Raw genomic sequence first — 20,294 nt, 5'->3', positions numbered from 1 at the left:
TCATATGACAGTGGTGGATCCAGAGAGGCACGGGGGCGCCCCCCCCTAGCGTAGTCCAAAGTAGTGTAATTTACTTACAAGTTTATCGGAATAACCTATTTTGTACCCCCCCCCCTAAAAATTATTTTTCGAATCAACCTATTTTGCGCCCCCCCCTAAAAAAATCCTGGAGCCTCCCCTGTCATATGAAAACAAAAGGAATGTAAAGAAAGTCGAGAAAGCATTGAAATATGAACTAAGGAGGTGAGAAGCGGAGGCCATTGGATAAAATTGCCAAGGATCTAGAAGATGCAGCTAGACGGCATAATAGTAAAATATTGTACTGGCATGTCAATAAATTGAGAGGGAGTAGTCAATCTGGACTTGACCCAGTTAAATATAGGAATTGATGCCCCAATTAGCGATAAGGAAAGAATTAAAGAGAGATGGGCAGAATATTTTGAGAATTTGCTAAACCGAGATAGAGTTGTTGAAAAAGATATAGAGGAAAATGAAAAAGCTTGTGATACCTTGGATGTGAAGGAAGATTTGTTTTGCTAGGAGGAATTAATGACAGTACTAAAAGCATTAAAAAATACTATGGCTCCGGGTGCTGATAGGGTAGTAAATGAGTTTCTTAAATATAGTGGCTCTGAGGTTAGAAATTAGTTACTGAAAATTATGAATATAATTTTTGAAAAAGGGGAAGTACCAAATGGTTTTAGGAAAACATTAATTAAGCCACTTTATAAGAAAGGTGATAAAAGTGAGTGTAGTAATTATTGAGGCATTAGTCTGGTCTCTGTATGTAGCAAATTACTTAGTAATATGATACTTATTAGACTGAGAGATGCCGTAGACAAAGTTTTAAGAGAAGAACAGTGCGGTTTTAGAAAAGGTAGAGGATGCATCGACCAAATTTTCACTCTTAGGTTAATAATTGAGAAGTGCCTGAGTTGTCAAACACCTTTGGTCCTTAGTTTTATAGATTATGAGCAAGCGTTCGATTCTGTTGATAGAAGAGATTTAGCAAAGGTTTTATCCTTGTCTGGTATACCAAACAAATACATTAAAGGGATTAGTGCTATGTAAGAGAATAACACTGCTGCGGTTAAGGTAGGAAATGAGGTTATCAGCTCGTTTTGTATTAAATCAGGAGTTAAGCAGGGTTGTGTTCTATCCCCCTTTATATGGATTATTTTGATGGACTTTGTATTAAAGAGCACAGCAAAGGCAATGGGAGACCACGGAATCAAATGGGGAGGAAAAAGTGTCCTGGACTTAGATCATGCTGATGATTTTAGCATCCTAGAGGAAGTGTGAGCAAAATGAACGATTTTTAGGGGTTTTGCGAGTTCATGGTGCTAGAATAGGTTTGAAAATTAATGTTAAGAAGACTAAGTCGCTAAGGCTAGGAATAAGTGAAGATGGAAAGGTGACGTTGGGTAACGAAAAGACTGATCAGGTGGTCAGCTTCACTTACCTTGGTAGTATTATTGGTAAAGAGGATGGGATCAGTGAAGATGTTAAAAGTAGACTAGCCGAGGCTCAGGGTATTTTTTCACAATTAAAAAAAGTTTGGAAGAACAGAAAGATAAGTCTGCAGACCAAGATTAGAATATTAGATGCTACAGTGATGACAGTAGTCAAATATGACTCTGAAGCATGGGCGCTTCGTAAAGCGGATGAAGATTTGCTAGATGTTTTCCAGAGAAATTGCTTAAAGATTGTTCTGGGTACCCGGCTGACTGACTGTATTTCAAACAATAGGCTTTACGAAAAATGTGGTTCAGTACCACTCTCTAGGGCTATAATGAAAGAAAGGTTGAGATGGCTAGGGCACGTTGTGCGGATGAAGGATGACAGATTGCCGAAGATTGTTTTTTTCGGCCAATCGCCTAGGGCTAAACGGAAAACAGATGGGGTGGGATGACGTCATAAATAAAGATTTAAAGGAAAAGGGAACTTCGTGGGAGGGTGTAAAAAGGGAGGCTTGGAATAGATTGGGATGGAGGAGGAGCGCGCGTAGCTGTGTTGGCCTCAGGCGGCTTGGTGCTACGGTGAGTAGTTAGTAGTAGTAGCAATATACATTCACTTCTAACATCGTCAACACTTACTCCTACAGGGATTTCTCGAGCAAGTACAGCTATATATGACAGACTTCTAGCTCTTTTCCTTCCCATGAGATCCATACCTAAACGCTTCGAGAAGGCTATTAGAAAAGATGGAACTCTTTTTCATCAAGTATTTGGCAGCTGCCTTGAAATGCCTTGTCCTTTGATGGTACCCTTGTCTTTCTGCCAAGGTTAGTTTCTGAGCATCTAACGCAAGGTCGACCTGCTTACCTATAGTGTGCTGCAAATAATTGTACGAGTTCTCAAGCAAACTGGTAGAAATTTTATCAGCAGATATGATAATGTTGAGTTTCAGAAGTTTTGCAAAAAGAGTGAAGTAGATTTTTTTTTGCTGGGCATGCAGAGCATGCACAAGCGGTCTGTTCTTGTGCAACGCTGATGTGTATTTCGTAAAAAGCACAGACAATGAATACACGAAGTCGAGTTCTGCAAGTACTTTTCAGGTTACTTACGATCTTAAGGTATTTCAAGGGTTCAAATGTTGCTCCGATGGCATGAAATGCAAAAAATATTACATCAGTGCCGGCCACTGATCAATCCCTCAGTGAAAAGCAGGACCCAACGTCAGCCACCTTCTTGGGACCTGCTGAATGGAAATATTGCATGGGACGGCTTTCTTTTTCTGGCATTCTAAACGTAAACATCATGCAGGCAACCTAAGGAAAAAAATGTCCGAGGATGACAACAAAGTTGGATGGCTACTCGCCAAATTCTTGGAGCCCTTTTATGAATGCGTAGTCCACAACATGGATTTTGACTAGTGATTCTACCGCAGATTGTGTCTATAGATATGATATGGTCGAAAACGTAAATTCTGGTATTAATTTCTCAGTTCTTCATTTAAACATTCAAGGTCTCTGTTCTTCTCTGAATAATTTGAAGTCTCTCATAGATAATTCTTCTCCTCAAAGTATTGGACTCTGTGCCCTTCACTCTGTGAAGTGGAGGGCAATGATATGCTTTTAGATATTTCCAGATATATAACTAAGAGTCAGTAAATAGATTGGAGAACAAAAGATGGCTTAGCATTTTAAATTTCTGATTACTTGGATTTTACTTTGTGCAGTGATCTGTGCAAACATGTGGATGGAATTTTGAGTCTATTTTCATTGAAATTTTGATTGACAACAAGAAAACCATCACTGGGGAAATATACCGTCCGCAAAGTGGATTGATTCCTTCTTTCCTAGGAATTTTTGACAAGGTTATGTCTGAAACATGCAGAAGTAATTATGGAATTTTGTTTTTAGAAGAATCCAATATTGACCTTTTAAAGAGTTCATCAACAACTTATTATGACTTTTTATCCTCTGCTTTATCCTTTATTTATTCTAATTAATCGAGATATATATTCTAATATACATATATATATATATATATATATATATATATATATATATATATATATATATATATATATATATATATATAAATTCCATTACTATTAGTTTGGTTTTCGCCCTAAAAACTCAATAGAACATACTTGGCCTTGGCCTTGCTGAAGTTCATTCACAAGGGGGGGGGGGGGTAGAATTCCGGCTGCAATTTTCCTTGATGTTAGAAAAGCATTTGACCGCATATCACATGCTATCCTACTCTCTAAAATGGAACACATAGGCCTCCAGAGAAACAGTTATCATTGGTTTGAAACTTATTTATCTGAAAGGTTTATCACTATTGACCCTAAGCTTCAAGATCAATTCCGTGTTGATTTTGGTGTCCCTCCTGGGGTCTATGCTAGGACCTGTTTTATTCCTTATATCCATCAATGATCTCTTCATTGCTGTATCTGGACAAACTAAACGAGGTCGCTGCAGTATTTGTGATCATAATTTTGTTCCACCTCGTGAGGTAGCTCAAGACCTAGTGCTTTTTACATTTGCAGATGACAGTACTCTTGGGTGTTCAGAAATTGAGGAATCTTCCCTGAAAATCATGAAAATCTATTCTGTCCAAGACAGAGCTTTTGCTTGGTTTGATGCAAATCGCCATACCCTAAATCTAGCCTACTTATTTTTTCCAGATCAGGTACTTCTTGTCCTTTGGTTCCAACTATTTCTACCACTCATGGTCATATAACTCGTCCGCCTCACAGACATGTTTGATTCCTGGGCATTTTATTGGACACTAATCTTTCTTTCAAGCATCACTGTGCTCTTGTCAAACTTAAGCTCTCCAGAAACCCTGGATTTCTCTGGAAGCTTCATCATTGTTTTCTTGGTTCAATAATAAAGATCCTCTTTCACTCTCTCATTCAACCTTATCTGTACTACTGCGCAACGGTATGGCTATCGACATTCTCTTCTTTTACCATCCCTGTTTTCAAAATATACAACAGAGCAATCAAATTAGTGTCTGAGGTGACAGGCCAGCTCAGCGTTAATTTATTGGACAGTCAATCTACATACATTTATCTTTCCTCTTGTTTCATTTTTAAGTATTTTCATAGACTCCTCCCTAATTTCTTCAAACAGTTATATCTTTAAATTCTAAACTACGAAAGGAATCTTGTGTTCCTTTTTCTCTCAGAAATGACATGGATATTTTCATTCATAAAACCAAAACCATGAGATCAGATTTTAATCCAGTTTTTGTTGTTCCTCCGTATGGAATCCCCTACCAGTAAAAACTCGGCTATAAGACTCTATTTACAGTGTGGATGAAGTCCATCAGTTATCATTATTGACATAAATAGTAGGCTATGTCAATCATGACATAAATAGTAGCGTTTAATTAAGTCATATACATCCTCTAGTTGACCTGATAAATAAAAGTTAGGCCTAATACCATTCCCAAAAAATTAAATTTATGCTCTTTCACAGCCTGGATACAATTACATTCTTGTGATTTAGTAAAATTTTAAGACCAGAAGTAGAAATAGAAGTAGCCCAGAAAATATGAATTTAATACCCTCAGTTGTTCTTGGTACATTGCTAAGATGTCTTATTGGCAACCAGCATACAAACAGTGTGTTTTGATTTAATTTTAAAGCAACATTTATTTTCTAAGAATAATGGGCAAATTACATAACCATGGGGGTTGACCTACCCAATAATCCTAGAGATATAGCTACTAGATCATTCAGCTATTCTGAAAAAAAAATGACTTTCTTAAAACTTTGATTGGAAATGTCAGGAAATTTATGAGCTAAAAGAGGGCTGATTGCCCTCTAATCATTTTTGACTCTTAAGAGGGCACTAGAACTTATAATTTTCTATCAAATTAGCTCCTTTAAAATATCAATGATATTACTAGCTATGACAGAGCATCGCTGCCTATGTCCTTATATGCCCTTTGATTTCCTGCATATATAGAGGTTTCTTGTTTAATTGAAACTTCTCCTAAGCGTTCCCTAAACGTTTCAACTTAATGCCAATAGTGTCGTCAGTTACAGTAACCGTAGAAGCAGCACTAAATCAATACGAACAGTGTCTTCTCGCTAGCTCAAAATCCACAACCTATGAAGGTGAAATTTTCAGGTAATATTTATGTTGTACAGATGACAACCTGCCATCCGTATGCAGATTGTCAAAAGGGCATATCAGCAATATCTTAAGAACAGTTTCGTGTATTGAAATAAATCGAAACACACTATGCCAATACAGGTTGTCAATAGGAACTATCACCAACAGGGGCATCCTGAGGCTCCTTTTATTGGGGGGCGGGGGTGTGGCAATCTTCATAAATTTTACTGAATGGCTACCTGATTTATGCCGAATTTTCTGCAGGAATCAAGAATTTTGCTAAATTTCAGCTTATTTTGCAAAATTTCTGCCGAAATTTTCGTATTTAGCGAAAACTTACCGAATGCAAAAAAGTTGGGGGGGGCATAATCCCCCCCTTGGGAAGCCCCTGACCACCAATGCTTCAGGACTGATTGATGGTATTAAGTTAAAAATTTCATTGTGTGTTGAAGGGGATGTTGAAAAAAGGTGATATTTGCATATTGCTAAAAATACTACTACAACTATTGCGACGCATAATTACTGAACCTGTCAACAATACTGAAAAATCGATGTCCCAAAACTTTGTTTGGATATTTGTTATGGGAAATGATGAGCTTGGGGGGGGGGGGGTATCTCTCAAATCACTTTGACTTTTAAAAAGGGCACTATAACTTCCAATTTACAATCAAATGAGATGCATCTGAATTTAATATGGCCACCCATTCCATAAAAATCTTATATGCCCCCAGGGCATAACTTAAAGCCCTTGCCCTAGGGCTCTAGGGGGAGGGGTGCCAACCCTGGAAGCATTGTTATATGTTCTTTGAACTATTTCAAATAAAATTGCCATCACAAAATTTCAATCAGATGCATTTAGTGAAAAGAGGGATAGTTGGGTGGGGTGCTACTTGACCTCCATCACTATTGACTCTGAAAAGGGGTCCAGAACTTCCAATTTCAACCAGATGAGCCACCTCTAAAGCTTATAAAACCATCCCTTCCATAAGAATCTTAAATACCCCAGGGGCATAACTTACAACCCTCGCCCTCAGGCTCTGACAGTTTGTATCAACCTCAAAAGCCCTGTTATATGATATTTGGACTATTTTGAATAAAAGAACTGTCTCAAAATATCTATTGGATACATCTCAGGAAAATACGACATGTTTGTGTGTGTGTTGAGAGGGGGTAGCTGTACTCTGATCACTTTGACTCTTAAAAAGGTCACTAGAACTTATGATTACCAATCCAATGACTCCCCCCCCCCAAAGCATATACAACCACCCTTTTTAAAAGAACCTTATATGCCCCAAGGCATAACTTACAACCCTTTCCCTGAGAGCTGTAGGAGGGGGGGGAGTTGTCTTCCTCACAGACATAATTTCTGAAACCTTCAACTACAATGAATAAAATTGTTATCTTCAAATTTTGATTAGGGGTGGTAAGGTAAATACTGAGCGTGGAGGGGAGGGGGGCTGTTTGATTTCAAATCACTTTGACTCTTAAAAAGGACACTATAACTTCCAATTTCAGATCAAATAAGCCCCATCTGGTGTTTATACGACTGTTCATTCAATAAAAACCTTATATGCCCTCATAACTTACAACCCTATCCCCAGGGCACTGGGGGGTTGTGTCATCCGTAGAGACATTATTATATGTTCTTTGGACTATTTTGAAAAAAAAAATCGCTATCTCATAATTTTAATCAGATTCGTTTGGTGAAAGGAAGGCTTTTGAAAGGGGGGGGGGGGCTAAATGCCGTCCATCACTTTTGACAGTTAAAAAGGAACTGGAACTTCCAATTTTTAACCAAATGAGCCTCTTCTAAAGTCCAACAACCATCCCTTCCATAAAAACCTTAAATACCCCGGGGCATAACTTGCAACCCTTGCCCCTAATCTCTGGGGTTTTTCCCCAAACGCCTTGTAATATGATATTTAGACTATTTTGATTAGAATGGCTATCCCAAAATTCTATTAGATGCGTTTTGGAATAATACGACGTGTGTGTGTGTGGAGGGGGTAGCTGCCCTCTGATCACTTTGACTATTAAAAAGAGCACTAGAGCGTCTGATTACCAATCCAATGAGCTCCCTCTGAAGTTTATATGATCACGATTTCTATAAAAACCTTATATACTCCCAGGGCATAACTTACAACTCTTGCCCTGAGAGCTGGAGGGATTTTTTATCCTCAAAGACTTAATTAACAGACTTTTTCAAATATGTTGAACAAAATGGCTATCTTAAAATTTTGATTGGAAGTCTTTGGGGAAATGATGGATGTGTGAGTAGGGGGGGGGGATCAATTACCCTCTGACCACTTTGGTCTTTTAAAAAAGACACTAGTTCTCTCAATTTCGAATCGAATGAGCTCTTTTTGAAGCTTCTACAGCAAAACTTTCTATAAAACCTTCTATGCCCCAAGAGCATAATTTATGACCCTTGTCCTGAGGGTTATGGGGGGGGGGGGGATTTGCCATCCTCAAAGACATAATTTCCAGACCTTTCAATTACGTTGAACAAAATGGCCATATTAAAAAGTTGATCAGGAATGTTTGAAGAAATGATGGGTGTGGGAGGAGGGATTCTCCCTCTGATTACTTTTAACTATTAAAAGGGCAACAGCCCTCTCAATTTCTGCTTGAATGAACCCTTTTTTAAGTTTTTATTACAACACTTTCTATAAAAATCTTATATGCCCCCAGGGCATAACTTACACTGTGGAGACTTTGTCATCCTCAAAGACCTCCAGACCTCTCTCCAGACCTTTCAACTACGTTGAACAAAATGGCTAACTCAAAATTTTGATTGGATGTGTTTGGGGAAATGGTGGTCGTAAGAGTGGGGTTAGTTGCCCTCCAATCACTTTTGACTATTAAAAAGGGTACTAGTCCTTTCAATTTTCAATCGAATGAGCCCTTTTTGAACTTTCAATGACAGTGCTTTCTATAAATACCTTATGTGTCCCAATGGCATAACTTACAGCCCTTCCCCTGAGGGCTGTGGGGACAGCATCATCCTCAAAGAAATAATTTCCAGACCTTTCAACTACATTGAAAGAAATGCCTAACTCAAACTTTTGATTGGATGTGTTAGCGGAAATGGTGGATGTGAGAGGGGTATTAGTGGACCTCCAATCACTTTCAAATATTAAAAACGGCACTAGCCCTTTCAATTTCCAATTGAATTAGCCCTTTTTGAAGTTTCTGTGACAATACTTTCTATAAAAACCTTATATGCCCCCAGGGCGTAACTTTTGACCCTTGCCCTCAGGGCAGGGGGGCATAATCCGCAAAGACATAATTTCCTGAACTTTCAACTATGTTGAACAAAATGGCTATCTCAAAATTTTGATTGGATGTGTTTGGGGAAATGTTGGGTGTGAGCGGGGGTTAGTTGCCCTCCAATCACTTTTGACTATTAAAAAGGGCACTAGCCGTTTCAATTTCAATATCGAACGAGCCGTTTCTGAAGTGTCTATGAACACTTTCTTGAAGGTATTTATGAACGCTTTCTATAAATACCTTATGTGCCCCCAGGGCAGAACTTACAGCCCCTGCCCTGAGGGCTGTGGGGAGAGTGTCATCCTTAAAGACATAATTTCCAGACCTATCAACTACATTGAACAAAATGCCTATCTCAAAATTCTGATTGGATGTGTTTAGGGAAATAGTGGGTGTGAAAGGGGGTTAGTTGCCCTCCCATCACTTTCAACTATTAAGAAGAGCACTAGCCCTTTCAATTTCCAATCGAATGAGCCCGTTCTGAAGATTTTGTGGCAATGCTTTCTAATAAAAACCTATACCCCAGGGCATAATTTATAACCCTTGTCCTAAGGGCTAGGGTGGGAAGTTGTCATGAGACCTAATTTCAGAACTTCCAATTACATTGAAAAAAATGGCTATCTCAAAATTTTGATTGGATGTGTTTGGGGAAGTGGTAGGCATGAGAGGGGGGGGGGGTTAGTTGCCCTCAAACCACTTTTGACTATTAAAAAGGGCACTAGCCCTTTCAATTTTCAATCGAATGAGCCCTTTTTGAAGTTTCTATAACAGTGCTTTCTATAAATACCTTATGTGCCCCAATGGCATAACTTACAGCCCTTGCCCTGAGGGCTGTGGGGACAGCATCATCCTCAAAGAAATAATTTCCAGACCTTTCAACTACATTGAACAAAATGCCTATCTCAAACTTTTGATTGGATGTGTTTAGGGAAATAGTGGGTGTGAGAGGGGGGTTAGTTGCCATCGCATCACTTTCAACTATTAAGAATAGCACTAGCCCTTTCAATTTCCAATCGAATGAGCCCGTTCTGAAGATTTTGTGGCAATGCTTTCTAATAAAAACCTATAGCCCCAGGGCATAACTTATAACCCTTGTCCTAAGCGCTAGGGCGGGGGGGGGGGGGGGGAGTTGTCATCAGACCTAATTTTCAGAACTTCCAACTACATTGAACAAAATCGCTATCTCAAAATTTTGATTGGATGTGTTTGGGGAAGTGGTAGGCATGAGAGGGGGGTTAGTAGCCCTCCAATCACTTTTGACTAATAAAAAGGCACTAGCCCTTTCAATTTCCAATCCCTACATCAAACAAAATGACTATCTCTAAATTTTGATTGGATGTGTTTGGGGAAATGGTGGGTGTGAGAGGGGTGTTAGTTTTCCTCTAATCGCTTTTAACTATTAAAAAGGGCACAAGCCCTTCCAATTTTCGATCAAATGAGCCCTTTTCGAAGTTACTATGACAACTCCTTTGATACAAAGTGCCCTGATCTAAAAGATAAAGAATACATTGTGCCAACATTGCTCTTTACTTAGGCTGTGCTATTGCGCTGCCTATGATAGTTCCAGAAATTCTGACAACTACCTTACAACAATCATTTATATTTAATTATATCATCCCTATGAGCATATTGCTTCACTCCTTCCCCCCCCCCTTCGGAGGGATAAATATACAGTTCACTTTATCTAATATACACATATCTTTTTGTCATAAAATTAAAACCTTAGATCTACTGCTGAAATAAAACACAAGGAAGTTTTTGAGCCTTGTTTCAATGCTCAATACTTATGTATAATGTTTTAAATATTTGTAGGCTAAATCAATTTCTTAGGTATAGGAAAAAAGCAATGCTTAAAAAAGCATTGGTATTAGAGAAATTGAGTTTTCAGAAACTAGATCCAATGAAAAAAGGACTAAAAACCCAAAATTAAGGTGAAGCTTTTTCTGTCAAAATTTAGATAGGTATAGGCTTACAGATACCATCTAGCCTAGGAAATTTTCTTAGCCCTACAAATAAGGAAAGGGTAGATATAAAGCTTGACAATGCCTTCCTGGTGAATATTCTAGGCCCTGAATTTGCTCCTGAAGATTTCATTTGCCTACTTCAACTTTTTTTTAAGATAGCTTGATGCCCCCCCTTTTGAAGCTAACAAACCAGCCCCCTTTAGAAATTCTTGAAAGAGGCAATTAGTGGCCTATATTTGAAATGAACATAAAAAGACTCCTAATGTAGTGAGTTCACATTCTACTTAGCTAAGTAATGGAAAAAACTCTGGGTTTATAGTTTCTTTTGCAGCAACATTTTACAGCAGCAAAGACAAAACAGCGCTAGCATTTTGAAAATATAATGGCAATATATAAAGTGATCTATATATTTATCCACAAGAGGTGGTGGAGGTAAGGTAAGCATAACAGTGGAGAATTTGGGATTCTCTTAAAAAACATGTTAAAAGAAGTAGTACCATTTGATTTCTTATGTTATGCTCTTTCCAAATATCATGGTTGTTTTTCTGACAATAACCCCCCCCCCTTTGATCATCTTAGATATACCCTAGGATAAATACATTCTAAGACCACACTGGCTATACATGACATATAAAGCAAAGAAGAAAACAAAACTAATAAATGAAAAATAAAATCAAATAGGCAAGAAAAACAAGGGTAGTACTGAAGATGACTTGGCAGAGGTCCTTGTCAATAGATTTTTCCACTGGTTAAAACTACCCTTGTTTTCTTGCATATTTGATTTCATCTTTCATTTATTTTTTTTCTTTGCATCATATACTCTAGGATACATAAAAAAATTAAACGAAAATGTTAAAACAATGAATTTCTTACTTTAGAATATACAGCAGTTAATCAGATTATCATGTTTCCTTACATTGTTATCTGCATTTAAAAATAATATTTAATATCCAACAGATATGAAATTGTTTTACAATCAGATATAGGCTAGAGTGTAATGATTTTGATAGGTAAGAAACCTGTTCACACAGAAAACAAAGCATCCACAGATGCAAACATTTGAGAAATATACTATTTAGAGCAATATGTGAGACCATCAGGAGGTGGGGGGCTTGTGCACTGTCTTTTTTTAAAACTCCTGGTTACAATGGGCCATGGTTCACTCATTACTAAGTTGCAGCTATCCCTGCTGAGATATTTATAAGCAACCATCTAATGTCTTTTATGCCCTCAAGATTCAATGGCCCTTTGCTTCATTCAACTTTGAACTCTGGAGTTGTATTGGAATTAGCAGGTGATTTTAATTTTTGTCAATTACTTATGAATCTAGACCATCTTTTACCAGTGTTTCAAATGGTTGTTTTGATGTCTTCTCAAATTGGAGCTCAACCTTCTGTGGTTTTAATATATTTTAAGTAACCCTCCACTCTTTTCGTTCTCTTCTCTCTGTGCCACCCTGGGTGGTTTACATCCCCCTAGTGCTTCTGGAGAGCAGGGTGAAATTCTAGTTTTGTGGCTTTTTTTTAATCTTGATTTAGGAGAATGCAACTCTCAAGCATATATCAAGAGCCTTCAAGATTTCCTAAGAAGACATTTTGAAACACCTACCTCTATAGAAATATGTTATAGAAATATTTGTGCCATTAAGGTGAAACCTTATAAAATAGGTTTTCTGCTTAAATGATGCACAAAAAAAAGGTTTTGAGTCTCATAACTTTGCAAAATATCCTTGGTATGGCTTAAAATTTTACTGAAATAATAAAAAATGTTTGTAAGATAAAAAAAAAATCGAAAACTCAAAATTGAGGTAAAATATTATTTGTCAGAATTCACCAAATTCTTTGTCAGTATGGACCTGTCATAAATGCAATCTTCTAACCCCTATAAATAAGAAAAAAGTAGATATAATAGCTTGGCAATACCTTCCTGGGGTATATTTCCAAAATGTTATAGAATAACAGCTCTCCAGAAGAAGACATACTGGAACAAAGAGAAAGATAGGCTTATTTTTAGATTGCTAATTTTATGCTCTTTTTATCGTTGAAGTTGCATTTGTGGCAATTCATCCTCATCCCCCTGATGGTCCCATATGTAGACTTAGGTTGAGATATATAGGCAATAAAACTAAAAAAATCACCTAAAACAAATGAAATTCTTACTTTATTATACACAGCATATTTATATTAATAAGATTAACATGTTTCCTTCTATCATTATATGTAGTTATAACTAATTTATAATAATATTTTTATCTAATATTAAGTATAAGCACTTAGGCTAAACTGAACATCTCAAATATCACAGGGTAACCAGTTTTACAACAGATCAATCAATGAAAAGGACAAGAACAAACAAAGCATATTATTAGTGCTGTATGTGTGTTCATGAGGGAGAGGGATGTTGTGCATTGTCAGGGTAATGATTATTATATTGAAAAGGAGCATACAATAAGGAATCTATTGGTAAAAAGCTCGGTGTTCTAACATGTCTCCTTCTGGAGAGCTATAATTCTGTAATTTTACTTAACCTAGCATATATTTTTGGCCCTAGATTCAGTCCTGAAACTTTATTCCTCTGAACCAATGGTAAAATTCTGAACAAGCTACTTTTTACTATCTTGGAAAGGGGTTATGTTAGGAAAAATGGAACTTTCAGCAATGAATCCAGGGCCAAAAACCTAATCTTGGGGGTATTCCCAGGCTACTATATTAACCCTATTCTGAATTCAAAGCCTCAAAAATTTGCCTCAGAGTTTACCTATTAGGATTTTGACAAAACAGTATTATACCTTAATTTTCAGTTTTTGGTTTCTTTTTCTCTGGTTTTAGTTTTAAAAATAAAATTCCTTTTATTCGAGTAGAATTTTAAGCCCTATCAATGGATTTTCCCCTCACAATTTAGGAAATATACTTGCAGATCTTTGAAACCTGGTAAATTGGGATTGAGCAAAGTTATGAAGCTGAAGATACATTTATTGTACTTTGTTTGAGCAGAAGATGTATTCTGTGAGGTTTCAGTCTTATAACAGAAAGATCTTTCAACGTTAGTACCCTTTAAGGGTGGAGATAGATACTTCAAAGTACCTTCCTAGGACATACTTTAGTCTGTAGATCTGTCCCTGAAAGTTTCATATTCATAACCCAACCCCTTTCCATAATAGCAAAAAGTAGCTTGTCTAGAATTTTACCAAATCAACTAGGCTATTATCCAGGATAGCAAGAAGCTCATAAACTAGAATTTTAGAGCTAAACTGATAGGCCAGCTTAGGCCTACTAGCCTAGTGTTGCAACTGGTAAAATTAGGTATTTTATGTATTTTACCATAATTTTACAGATCCCTGTAAAATTGGTATTTTACCTATTTTATGTAATTATGTATTTTACTGGTATCTCACATAATTTATTCGCATATTTACAATGCCTTGCAATTTTCAGAATACAAAAGCATGAAGAGGCTGTCAGAAAAAAGATTGAATATGACTTTGTTTTGTGTATAGGTGTGTTGCTTGGTTAAAAAGGTGGTCTATCTGACTTTGGTTTTTTGCTATCAGAATGATAAAGTATATTAGCCTAAAATTGCATTAGTTCTGTGAACTGTCAGAAAGGGCTAGTCAGAAAAGACAGAAAGGGCTAGAAGCAGGATTAACATGACAACAAGGAAAAAAAAAATTAAATCACAAAGAAAAATGATGATAATGTCAGCCAGCAGACAAAAAAGAAGCAAAATTATAGAGGCAGATATTTTCTCATGTATTTTCACCCAGTCATCTTCAGTGCTCAAAAAAAGAAGTAATCTTTTGAATTAACTCTAACTGAGCAGAAGACTGAATAAAAAAAGAAAAAAAAAGCTAGAATAAATGAAAGACTATTAACCAATTAGTGGGCAGAAATTCTCTGCTTAGTGGTTGACTTAGCTTGTCTACTGACCTAATTTTCATTAAAGGTGTGGACAGATAATCTTAATTTAAACTAAAAATTTTTTATTTGAATCTTTTAATTTTAAGTTATTGCAAATTGGGTTAATAGGAGTATCTATTTAAAGCAAGGTCTCCATTTATGGATTGCCTTATCAAAATGAACTACATGATCTGAATTTTCAACAATGTGGAGGGCTAAAGCAGAATCAATATCCTCATTTTATTTTAAATTTCACATCTCAGAGAAATTGTGTATTCATGCTGTCTTTTCCCTGCAAGCTGGTGTTTATCTTCTGCCTCAGGAAAATACCCCCACAGAATACCCCCCCTGGAAAATTGCCCCCTATTTTACCCTTGGATAATTCCACAATTTTCATTAGAAGGGAAATTGAAATTTCTACTCTCCTGTTTAAGTCAGGGGCAATTGTATTACATTACCTATAAAAAAAGGTAGACCCATAAGGATTCAATGTATTAATATTTGTTCATCCATTTTTCCCAGAGGCACTTTGTGAAGAAGGGATGGTAAAATAAGCTTTGTGGGGGGCTCAGTCAATTGAAAATCAAAAGTTCCAGTGCCCTATTCTAAGATTTATCCTGTTTTTCAACAAATTGCTACCAAATGAGTTGTTATTGACCACAGTATCAAAAAAAATTCTTATTCTAGTTTAACAGCCCTTGTGTTTCAGCAGTTGTTTTGAAAGAATCCAGATGATGATGGTGATGCAATTCATTCACAGTGAAATGAAATACCAGTAAACAAACTATCAAAATTCAACTAGATTCAGTCACATAATTACAAACCTTTCACTAATGAGTTGATCAGAGAAGAAAATCCCTCACTGAAGAAAGTAACTGAATTTCTTTAACATTATTCTAATTTTCTGATATTAAGCTTCAAAATTACCCTTGTTATAGCCTGTTTAAAAAAAAAAAAAACAGTGTTTGGCTCCCGTCAGGGTTGCCACCAACTCAAAAATAAAATCCCAGTTTTTCTTCTAAAAAATCCCCCAAAAATTCTCGGAACACTTTGTGTCCGAAATGCCACCAAAACCAAAACGTCCCAGAGAGAGCCCCAAGAAAAAGGTGGAAAGTTACCTGTTATATACGGTAGGCCTACTTTAGAACTAGTAGAAGACTCTAAAGCATTAATTTGGGATGGGTGTGGGAAATGGATGTGTTGTCACTGCCTAAAAATATCCGATGCAGAGTATGAACTTCTTGTGAAAATGCAGGAGAAAATGGTTTCAAATGGGACTGTGCTTGGTGTAAATCAAATGAGACCACCCCTAAATCAATTATCCCCCCCACAGCTACTATCCAAGATATTACTTCAGTGATCATGCAAGCAATAGGAAACCTTCAGAGTAGTCTCTCCAATACCATTGTGCAAACTGAGAATGCACTTAGAGCTGAGCTAGGTCCTATAAAAGACAAAGTGAATAGTATGGAAGTAGCCCTTTCCTTGAAATGTAGCATGGATGAAACAAAGCAAATTGTGCAAGCAGAAGTTCAAGCACTTAGTGCTAACTTTCAGCAGTCATTAGAATCCAAAGTATGACAGATCATCTGTGCTGAAAAAGAACAAGAGCCATGACTAGTGACAGCTCATTGGAAAGCAAAACAAGCTCTGGAAGCTACTACACTGCTAACTCAAAAGCACCAGTGACCACTTTCAGTGGAACAAATGAGGATTTGGGTCAGCCAAGCAACAGGACCAACAACCAGAGTAAGCAACGCCAAAAATGAGTAAGTCTTGATTTGTCTGCTCTAATTACTAACATAGACCCACTTCCTAGCAAATTGAATGAGCTGAAATCTGTGATTTATTCCAAAAATCATGATCTGGTCCTATTGACTGAGGTTTGTCCCATGTCTAGTAGCAACAGGCTTGAAGATTCCCTTGTTAAGATTCCAGGGTATGGTGTTGAGTCTAACCTACAGTCTTCAGAATGCAGGCATGGTATGTTAGTGCTATTCAAGACTATGTTATTGTGTACAGTCATTATGTCTCCCAGGTACCTCAAAATTTGTTGAATCTGTATGATTAGACCTGTGTGATGATGGCAGTGGAGTAATAACCAGAGTAGGCTTTATTTATAGAAGCCCATCTGCCTCAGATTGCCAAGAAACTGAGTGGACAATAGCAACAATGCTGCATAAAGCAACTATGAATTACATAGGGAACCTACTTATAGCTGGTGATTTTAACTTCCCTGACCTTATATGGAAAGAGGGATACCCATATATACCTATACTTACAAGCAGAAGTAATGATGCTCATCCAGAGTTAGTTCCCATGCAAATTGGTGCATGAAGAACAACATCCATATGCCTCTGGCTAGCCACCAGAGAACCAAATGCATCTAGGGAGGGTTGGCAGCCCTCCTCCTGAAACTTCTGTTGCTACAAATGGAACCAGAATTATGAGATGGGTGGATATCATCCATGATCAACTCATGGCATGGGGCATTGACCCCAGTGAAGCTCCTACCCTGGTTCAAAACAGGCCACTCTGAAGACAACTGACAGCACTGACGTCTGGTTCCCTCTATGCTGGTGATGCTGCCAAGCAAGAGCTTTAAGTCAAGTCAAGTTACAAGCAGAAGCACAAATCTATTCACAAAGTACCTTCACAATCTTAATCTCTACCAGATTGTCAAACAAGCTACTAGAGGCTGACTTTTTGAAAGACAGACTCTACTGGACCTAGTGTTTTTACAGGATAAAGACCAGCTTCAGAACATAAATTACTTACCCCCTCTATGAAAGAGTGATCATTTAATCCTAGAAGTGAATCTGTCATTTTGTAAGATAAAAAATGATCACATAAAGAAAACTTATGTAGATTACAGGGCAATCAGAAAAGTACTGGAAGGTGTAGTTTGGTGACTTTTACTTCAAGGATAAAGACCAATAATGGTCTTTACTTCAAGGATCAACCAATAATGAGGCTAACCTAAAGGACAAGCTACTTACACTACAAAAAAGCACATGTCAGTAAAACTCACACCAAAGCCCAAAATACTGCCATTCATGACCCTTGAGAAATGCAAGGAAAGAAACAGGAAGGGATGGTACTGGAGAAAGTACAATAAAGGAGGGAAAGAAGAACACTACCAAAAGTTTGCAAAAGCTCAAAACAAACTAAGAAGCCTAACTAAATAACTTTATGCAAGTTACAAGTCTAAGCTAGCTGATGATAGTAAGAATAACCCAAAGAAGTTCTAGAAGTATGTATCTAGTAAGGACCATAGCAGATGGTCAATAAAAGCACTCAGTACAGATGATAGCAAGGAAGTGACCAACTTGAAGGACATTGCCAAACTCATCAACAGGCAGTTTGTGTCAACTTTCACCAATGAACCAGATGGCCCTCTTCCTCATTCTACTCTCCCCCCCCCCTGTCATCCAAAAGGAACTTGAAGCAATAGACATCAACAAGTCTGCCAGTCCTGATAACTTGCACCCAAGACTATTGAAGGAGCTTGCCAAAGAAATTGCACAACCACTGTGCAACATATTCCAACTGTTGCTTGACTCCAAAGCCAAAAACTACAGACCCATCAGTCTGACCTCAGCAATGGCAAAAAACCCTTGAGCAGATTGTGAATGGTGAGATGGAGTGCATAGCTGGCCTACAAGATCTCCCCTACAACAAGAGACTGGAACACATACAGCTGCCATCACTTGTCTTCAGACACTGCTGTTGTGATATGATGCTGATCTACAAGTATAACACACTACCAAATAACCCCCTTTTTACCAAAGGTAAGTCAGCACCAGCACCCTACAAGAGGACACTCACAAAAGCTGTCAAAATGTTCTGCCAATACATGAACACGGTGAAGTGGAAATAGCTACTTTGAAATACCTTCCCAGGACATACTTTGGCATGTAGACCCATCCCTGGAAGTTTCATTTTCCTAACCTAACCACTTTCCAAGATAGCCATAAGTAGCTAAAATAGAATTGAACTAAAAAGGACTAACATAATTTTACTCCCAAATAATGGTAAATTTGATTTTTTTTTTATTCAATTATTTTTTTACAAAATGGTTATCCAAAATCAGGCACTGTCCAATTACTGAGGAATTACTATAGGCACAAGATTAGGTAAATATCTACCAAATCATATTATTGACTTACAAAAAGGGAATATACCATTCAATGCCTTTTTTTATGCTGATTACAAATATAATAATCATTTCTATTGGAAATGAATTTCAGCCCCCTCCTATATATACAGATTCAGGTGGTATTTTTGTACATTAGGGGGGGGGGGGGCAAATTTTTTTTCTTATTTAAATTGGAGGTAATTTTAAAATTTACCCCCACCCACCCTAATGTAGAAATATATACCCTGAATTTACATATATAGGGGGGGGGGGGCTGAAATTCATTTCCAATATAAATGATTATTATATTTGTAATCAGCATAAAAAAAGCATCAAGTGGTATATTCACTTTATGTGCAAGTCAATATGATTTGGTAGATATTTACCCAAGATTACCAAAGGGATAAACTATACATTTAACTAAATTGATGAAACTCTATATTAAGGGGCATCACCTTTTTTACCTTATATTACCTTAAATCACAGCTTGGAGTGAAATAAGGACTTTCAATCCTGTTGCATCAACTTTTAAGTAGGCTACAGAAAAATTGGAATCATTAAAAAATGTCATTAAAAGCTGTAAGTGGTGCTTAAAAAGAAATGCTCTACTGGTCTTGTATGTACAAGCCAACTCTAAAACAACAATTTTAGTCTTGTATTTCCTAGGGAGTTCCTTATTTTACCAATTTTACTTACCAAGTTTTTATTTTAGGCCCTATGATAGGCTAATTGTACAACACTATGTTAACCTAATTAGGGCTATAGGCCTATACTTGTCATTAAGGGGGCAGTAAATCTTAGTGTTATAAATGATATTTAAATGAGTATTTCAGAGTGTTTTTGAGTTTTATACACTCTCATTCTGGAGAGTGAGAATGCTAAACTGTCAACCTGACAACAGCCTCAAGGTCTTATCAATTACTGTGATTCATTTTCTGACTAGCATATCAAACAAGATATCCAAAACTTTACCCAAAGATATTATAATTAGGCTAAACAAACCACAAAGACAAATGTCTATTTTTACCTCCACTTCAATTGAATCCTCATCTGATTGTAGTTCATCCTGAATAGTAAGATGAGCAGTGTCATCTGGTTCATGTAGTTCAATATCAAAAACACCAGCCATTTTGTAAAAATTAAATATTTATTAGTCCTATACTATCTTAAAGCAAGTGTTAACCTTGTTTTGTAACTCTACACTGGAAAAAAGTAAACAGAAGCATGTGGTGAAAATGTATTGCTTCTACAAAAGAGTGAATTTTTAATTATCCCAGCGTCATCTAGTAGCATCAATCTATACAGATTTCACAAGCGGTTTAACGGATTGAACCAAACGGTCGAGCACCCCAATGTGCTATGCCATGTCAAAAGACGGCTTTTTCTCGGTTTTATTAGGCTGATTTGCTTTCTGGTTTAACCGTAAATTTTCGAATGGAAACGATGCT

At 37.1% G+C, this 20,294-nt stretch overlaps 1 protein-coding gene across 1 annotated transcript in view; it reads right to left on the bottom strand.

Annotated features, from left to right (window-relative positions):
• Window positions 1-20,074, bottom strand: part of LOC148945196 (ribosomal protein S6 kinase beta-1-like) — a 93,622-nt gene extending 73,548 nt beyond the window's left edge. Inside the window, 1 exon segment of the mRNA XM_089099281.1 lies at window positions 19,874-20,074. Within this exon segment, the coding sequence (XP_088955407.1) occupies window positions 19,874-19,975 (102 nt within the window). The 5' untranslated portion in view covers window positions 19,976-20,074.
• Window positions 20,075-20,294: the final 220 nt, after the last annotated feature.

This window comes from Artemia sp. Qi Xiang Cuo, chromosome 13 (genome assembly GCF_049724085.1).
Source record: "Artemia sp. Qi Xiang Cuo chromosome 13, ASM4972408v1, whole genome shotgun sequence".
In the NCBI taxonomy this organism is placed as follows: domain Eukaryota; kingdom Metazoa; phylum Arthropoda; class Branchiopoda; order Anostraca; family Artemiidae; genus Artemia; species Artemia sp. Qi Xiang Cuo.
This window is presented reverse-complemented; position numbering and strand designations above follow the sequence as displayed.